General features: G+C 36.9%; 1 protein-coding gene across 1 annotated transcript; it reads right to left on the bottom strand.

Annotated features, from left to right (window-relative positions):
• Nucleotides 1–494: 494 nt before the first annotated feature.
• Nucleotides 495–3,418, bottom strand: LOC143681047 (14-3-3 protein zeta/delta). Its single transcript, XM_077157764.1, has one exon. The coding sequence runs from the start codon at nucleotides 3,362–3,364 to the stop codon at nucleotides 2,627–2,629; it is 738 nt and encodes a 245-aa protein (XP_077013879.1). The 5' UTR covers nucleotides 3,365–3,418; the 3' UTR covers nucleotides 495–2,626.
• Nucleotides 3,419–7,565: the final 4,147 nt, after the last annotated feature.

Here is a 7,565-nt window from a genome sequence, read left to right as displayed (position 1 = left end):
TTGCTGGGTCGTATGGCAATTCTATATTCAGCTTTTTGAGGAACCGCCAAACTGCCTTCCACAGTGGTTGCACCCTTTGACATTCCCACCAACAGTGGATAAGTGTGCCTCTTTCTCCGCATCCTCTCCAGCACTTGTCATTTTCTGTTTTGTTGATAATGGCCATTCTGGTGGGTGTGAGATGATATCTCATTGTGGTTTTGATTTGCATTTCTCTAATGGCCAGGGACATTGAGCATCTCTTCATGTGCCTCTTTTTTTTTTTTTTTTTTAATAGGTTTCAGATTTTATTTATAACTTAATTAAATGAGATTCAATCTCCCCAGTCTAGCTTAATTTTCCTTAGCTATGAAATGATTATTTCAACTCCTTGGCCTGGGGGGGTCAGAAGTAATCAATAGACAAGGTAAAATAGCTGAAAGTGAAGATGCATTATGTTATCCCAAATACAAACATGAGAGATCTTTTCTCCTTGAAAGAAAGACCCCAAGACCTCCATTGCACTTTTATTTGAATGTAATATTTGGGACAATTTTCCAAAAGGGCCAATATTTCCCAATTTAGTCTGAGGTCATAAAAGAACATCAACAAAACAGTATTTGGGATTTCAGTTTTTCACCCTTATCATTAAGACTCACTGCCTCCCATCATCAATATTTATTGAGCATTTACAGTGTACTAGGCACAATAGAACATACAGAAAACATTGTCCCTGCTCTTGAGGAGCTTACATTCTAAAAGAAAAAAAAAAATACACCTCTTATTAAAATGGTATTTTTGTTTGGTGTTTTCTGCAAGGTACTGAGGAAATAGTCTGAAGGGTGAGCTTTGGGTATAACTTAGCCCCATCATTATTTAGAGAATAGAGGAAGAAGGAGTTAAAGGCAGACAATGACAGACCATTCAAGATAGGTAGGGTTTAGAGGGAGATAAACACAATCTCATCAACTAAGGAGAGATCTGCTGCAGTAAATAGGATGAGGGAAATAGTTTGTGGGATGCAAGCAAAGGAAGTAGGGTGGTATCTTGGACATTGAGTGGAGCCAGAAAGATCATGCGGCCTTTTTCCAAGTACACAGCCACCAAGTAGGAATGGTTGGTGACGAGACAGAAGAAGGCTAAAAAAGGAAGGTAATCCTGTGCACCCAACAAATAGAAGGAATAAAGGATCAAAATTGAAGGCAGGCTACAAGAGTATCAAGAAATTCTTAAAAACCAAAAGTGGAAGCACAAAACTTACAGTTAATGCTACCCAACATCATGATGGGCCAAGAACATTGTGGCTTCTGAAGTTAGAAAATGCCATATACCAAAAATTTAAATGAAACACATTACTTTTATCCACTTGACAGCCCCCCCACCCCCCTACAAGAGAAACTGATTTGAGGGTATGGGGTGGGGTAGGGAGGAAAGGAGGGAAAGGAGAATGGGACATGGTTGGGAACAGTAGTTACATGAGTAGTATTTTTGTCATAATGATAAACTTCTTATTCAAACTTGGTAAAAGCCCATTAGCTGCCAAAAGGGAATAAGGAATTAATTTCCAAAAATGTACAATTTCTTTTAGAGAAGTTTCAGAACCAAAAGACTAATTTACATGAAAAGCTGTAGAGAAATTAGTTGAAAAGTCCATTCATAAAACTTTTATTCCACTTACATAAACTTAATACACATGTTCTTAACAATTATGCTTGGATTGTTCATGAAAATTTCATAAGACATTAAACAAAGCTAGCCATCATCAAGTTATTTCCCTGTTAACTATTTTTACAGCACATGCATGTTAGGCAAGTATCAAAAAAAAAAAAATCACAAAAGCAAAAAACCTAAAAAAGTTAAATACATGGGTTTTTTGTTTTACTGCTGTGCTTGATAAACATGAAGTAATGAATATCAAGCAACTCATTTTTACTGCGTAGTTACTTGCACATTTGTTCTTAGGTTGCCTAAAACATTTAAATACAAATAAAATGAGTGTAGCAAAAATAATGAAAGCAAACAGCAGGTAACTTTACAAACAATGGAATGTGAACCGTTTCTGCCCTTCTCCAGAGTAAATTGGGTCACGACTTTGTCTAAAGGAACACTTCTGCAGCTGTAGTCAAAGGTGTGCACATTGAGATTGTGTATTCCACAGATACACATGGTTAAACATGTATCATCCATGGGTTATCTATTTCTACTACAGCCCTGAAAGTGCTCCAACCTTAAAGTACCCACAATAACTACACTTGTGACTGGAACCAATTATCCCTTTTATCCCCCACCAGGACAAACCAATATGTAGTAGGCAGTTTTCTTTGCTTAGACATGGAAGCAGTTTTAACACTGGCCCTTGTGAAGCCACAATGTACCAAAAGTACTATGCCAAACATTTATAACTTGTATAAAAATTCCACATCCCCATATTGGCCACCTCAAGATGAAAACAGATAACTCTAAATGTTAACTGGCTCTACTCCCCTAATATTAAACATAAAAACCACATGGGAAATACAGAAATTCAAATAGAAGTAACATAAACCTGTCATAAATCGTAAACAAAAAACTATTTGTGGGACAGCATGGATGACAAATGGTCTACTGTGTAAATTTTAGATGAGGCAGACAAAAGTTGGAAGGCCGGTTAGTTTTCCCCTCCTTCTCCTGCTTCAGCTTCGTCTCCCTGGGTATCCGATGTCCACAATGTCAAGTTATCTCTCAGTAACTGCATTATTAGCGTGCTGTCTTTGTAAGACTCTTCACTTAATGTATCAAGTTCAGCAATGGCTTCATCAAAAGCTGTCTTTGCAAGAGAGCAGGCTTTCTCCGGAGAGTTCAGAATCTCATAATAGAACACAGAAAAGTTAAGGGCTAGACCCAATCTGATAGGATGCGTCGGTTGCATTTCCTTTTTGCTGATTTCAAATGCCTCTTGATAAGCTTGTTGTGACTGATCCACAATCCCTTTCTTGTCATCACCAGCAGCAACTTCAGCCAAGTAACGATAGTAGTCACCTTTCATTTTCAAATAGAAGACTTTGCTCTCCGCTTGTGAGGCATTAGGGATCAAAAATTTTTCCAAAAGAGACAGTACATCATTGCAGATATCTCTCAACTCGGTCTCAATTTTCTCTCTGTATTCACGAGCCATCTGCTGTTTTTTCTCAGCACCTTCCGTCTTTTGCTCAATACTTGAGACGACCCTCCAAGATGACCTACGAGCTCCTACAACATTTTTATAAGCAACAGAGAGAAGATTCCTCTCCTCATTGGATAATTCAGCTCCTTGCTCAGTTACAGACTTCATGCAGGCTGCCATGTCATCATATCGCTCAGCCTGCTCGGCCAGTTTGGCCTTCTGCACCAGCTCATTTTTATCCATGACTGGATGTTCTGTGTCCGGAGTAGGTGGCAGCGGACAAACGGGGCTCAGCAGTCTCTGCTCTTCATGTGCCTCTTGGCCATCCGTATTTCTTCTTCTGGTAGGTGTCTGTTTAAGTCTTTTTCCCATTTTGTAATTGGGTTGGCTGTCTTTTTGTTGTTGAGTTGAATAATCTCTTTATAAATTCTGGATACTAGACCTTTATCTGATATGTCGTTTCCAAATATTGTCTCCCATTGTGTAGGCTGTCTTTCTACTTTCTTGATGAAGTTCTCTGATGCACAAAAGTGTTTAATTTTGAGGAGCTCCCATTTATTTATTTCCTTCTTCAATGTTCTTGCTTTAGGTTTAAGGTCCATAAAACCACCTCCAGTTGTAAGATCCATAAGATATCTCCCAACATTTTTCTCTATCTGTTTTATGGTCTTAGACCTAATGTTTAGATCTTTGATCCATTTTGAGTTAACTTTTGTATAGGGTGTGAGAGATGGGTCTTTTTTCATTCTTTTGCATATGGATATCCAGTTCTCTAGGCACCATTTATTGAAGAGACTGCTCTGTCCCAGGTGAGTTGGCTTGACTGCCTTATCAAAGATCAAATGTCCATAGATGAGAGGGTCTATATCTGAGCACTCTATTCGATTCCATTGGTCGATATATCTATCTTTATGCCAATACCATGCTGTTTTGACCACTGTGGCTTCATAGTATGCCTTAAAGTCAGGCAGCGCGAGACCTCCAGCTTCGTTTTTTTTCCTCAAGATGTTTTTAGCAATTCGGGGTACCCTGCCCTTCCAGATAAATTTGCTTATTGGTTTTTCTATTTCTGAAAAATAAGTTGTTGGGATTTTGATTGGTATTGCATTGAATCTGTAAATCAATTTAGGTAGGATTGACATCTTAACTATATTTAGTCTTCCAATCCATGAACACGGTATGCCCTTCCATCTATTTAGGTCTTCTGTGATTTCTTTTAACAGTTTTTTGTAGTTTTCTTTATATAGGTTTTTTGTCTCTTTGGTTAAATTTATTCCTAGGTATTTTATTCTTTTAGTTGCGATTGTAAATGGGATTCGTTTCTTGATTTCCGCCTCAGCTTGCTCATTACTAGTGTATAGAAAAGCTACAGATTTTTGAATGTTGATCTTGTAGCCTGCTACTTTGCTGTACTCATTTATTAGCTCTAGTAATTTTGTTGTGGATTTTTCTGGGTTTTCTACATATAGTATCATATCGTCTGCAAACAGTGATAGTTTTACTTCTTCCTTTCCTATTTTGATGCCTTGTATTTCTTTTTCTTGCCTAATTGCTCTGGCTAGAACTTCCAACACAATGTTGAATAATAGTGGTGATAGTGGACATCCTTGTCTTGTTCCTGATCTTAGGGGGAAAGTTTTCAATTTTTCCCCATTGAGGATGATATTAGCTGTGGGTTTTTCATATATTCCCTCTATCATTTTAAGGAAGTTCCCTTGTATTCCTATCTTTTGAAGTGTTTTCAGCAGGAAAGGATGTTGAATCTTGTCAAATGCCTTCTCTGCATCAATTGAGATGATCATGTGATTTTTCTGCTTTGATTTGTTGATATGGTGTATTACATTAATTGATTTTCTTATGTTGAACCATCCTTGCATACCTGGGATGAATCCTACTTGGTCATGATGTATAATTCTTTTAATGTGTTGTTGGATACGATTTGCTAGAATTTTATTGAGGATTTTTGCATCTATATTCATTAGAGAGATTGGCCTGTAGTTTTCTTTTTTTGTAATATCTTTGCCTGGTTTTGGTATGAGGGTGATGTTGGCTTCATAGAATGAATTAGGTAGTTTTCCCTCCACTTCGATTTTTTTGAAGAGTTTGAGGAGAGTTGGTACTAATTCTTTCTGGAATGTTTGATAGAATTCACAAGTGAAGCCGTCAGGTCCTGGATTTTTCTTTTTAGGAAGCTTTTGAATGACTAATTCAATTTCTTTGCTTGTGATTGGTTTGTTGAGGTCATCTATGTCTTCTTGAGTCAAAGTTGGTTGTTCATGTCTTTCCAGGAACCCGTCCATTTCATCTAAATTGTTGTATTTATTAGCATAAAGTTGTTCATAGTATCCTGTTATTACCTCCTTTATTTCTGTGAGGTCAGTAGTTATGTCTCCTCTTCCATTTCTGATCTTATTTATTTGCATCCTCTCTCTTCTTCTTTTTGTCAATCTTGCTAAGGGCCCATCAATCTTATTGATTTTCTCATAGAACCAACTTCTGGTCTTATTGAGTTTCTCTGTTGTTTTCATGTTTTCAATTTCATTTATTTCTGCTCTAATCTTTGTTATTTCTTTCCTTTTACTTGCTTTGGGATTAGTTTGCTGTTCTTTCTCCAGTTCTTCCAAGGGGACAGTTAATTCCTGCATTTTTGCCTTTTCTTCTTTTCTGATATAGTCATTTAGGGCAATAAATTTCTCTCTTAGCACTGCCTTTGCTGCGTCCCATAAGTTTTGATATGTTGTGTTTTCATTTTCATTCACCTCGAGGTATTTGCTAATTTCTCTTGCAGTTTCTTCTTTGACCCATTCGTTGTTTAAGAGTGTGTTGTTGAGCCTCCACGTATTTGTGAATTTTCTGGCACTCCGCCTATTATTGATTTCCAACTTCATTCCTTTATGATCTGAGAAAGTGTTGTGTGTATGATTTCAATCTTTTTAAATTTGTTAGGACTTGCTTTGTGACCCAGCATATGGTCTATCTTTGAGAATGATCCATGAGCACTTGAGAAAAAGGTGTATCCTGCTGTTGTGGGATGTAATGTCCTATAAATGTCTGTTAAGTCTAGCTCATTTATAGTAATATTCAGATTCTCTATTTCTTTATTGATCCTCTGTCTAGATGTTCTGTCCATTGATGAGAGTGGTGAATTGAAGTCTCCAACTATTATGGTATATGAGTCTATTTCCCTTTTCAGTGTTTGCAGTGTATTCCTCACGTATTTTTGGGGCATTCTGGTTCGGTGTGTAAATATTTATGATTGTTATGTCTTCTTGTTTAATTGTTCCTTTTATTAGTATATAGTGTCCTTCTTTGTCTCTTTCAACTGTTTTACATTTGAAGTCTAATTTGTTGGATATTAGTATAGCCACTCCTGCTCTTTTCTGGTTGTTATTTGCATGAAATATCTTTTCCCAACCTTTCACTTTCAACCTATGTTTATCTTTGGGTCTAAGATGTGTTTCCTATAGACAGCATATAGAAGGATCCTGTTTTTTAATCCATTCTGCCATTCTGTCTTTTGATTGGGGAATTCAGTCCATTAACATTTAGTGTTATTACTGTTTGGATAATATTTTCCTCTAAAATTTTGCCTTTTGTATTATATATATCGCATCTGACTTTCCTTCTTTCTACACTCTTCTCCATACCCCTCTCTTCTGTCTTTTTGTATACGACTCTAGTGCTCCCTTTAGTATTTCTTGCAGAGCTGGTCTCTTGGTCACAAATTCTCTCAGTGACTTTTTGTCTGAGAATGTTTTAATTTCTCCCTCATTTTTGAAGGACAATTTTACTGGATATAGGAGTCTTGGTTGGCAGTTTTTCTCTTTTAGCAATTTAAATATATCATCCCACTGTCTTCTAGCTTCCATGGTTTCTGCTGAGAAATCTACACATAGTCTTTTTGGGTTTCCCTTGTATGTGATGGATTGTTTTTTCTTGCTGCTTTCAAGATCCTCTCTTTCTCTTTGACCTCTGACATTCTAACTAGTAAGTGTCTTGGAGAATGCCTATTTGGGTCTATTCTCTTTGGGGTGCACTGCACTTCTTGGATCTGTAATTTTAGGTCTTTCATAAGAGTTGGGAAATTTTCTGTGATAATTTCTTCCATTAGTTTTTCTCCTCCTTTTCCCTTCTCATCTCCTTCTGGGACACCCACAACATGTATATTTGTGCAGTTCATATTGTCCTTGAGTTCCTTGATACCCTGTTCAAATTTTTCCATTCTTTTCCTGATAGTTTCTGTTTCTTTTTGGAATTCAGATGTTCCATCCTCCAAATCACTAATTCTATCTTCTGTCTCTTTAAATCTATCATTGTAGGTATCCATTGTTTTTTCCATCTTTTCTACTTCATCCTTCACTTCCATAAGTTCTGTGATTTGTTTTTTCAGTTTTTCTATTTCTTCTTTTTGGTCAGCCCATGTCTTCTTCATGTCCTCCCTCAA

Source organism: Tamandua tetradactyla, chromosome 4 (assembly GCF_023851605.1).
Source record: "Tamandua tetradactyla isolate mTamTet1 chromosome 4, mTamTet1.pri, whole genome shotgun sequence".
NCBI lineage: Eukaryota > Metazoa > Chordata > Mammalia > Pilosa > Myrmecophagidae > Tamandua > Tamandua tetradactyla.
Note: the sequence above shows the minus strand (reverse complement) of the source record. Positions and strands in the feature narration are given on the sequence as shown.

Excerpts from the sequence above, each read along its gene's own strand:
- LOC143681047 (XM_077157764.1), bottom strand. The coding sequence starts at position 3,364 with ATGGATAAAAATGAGCTGGTGCAGAAGGCCAAACTGGCCGAGCAGGCT.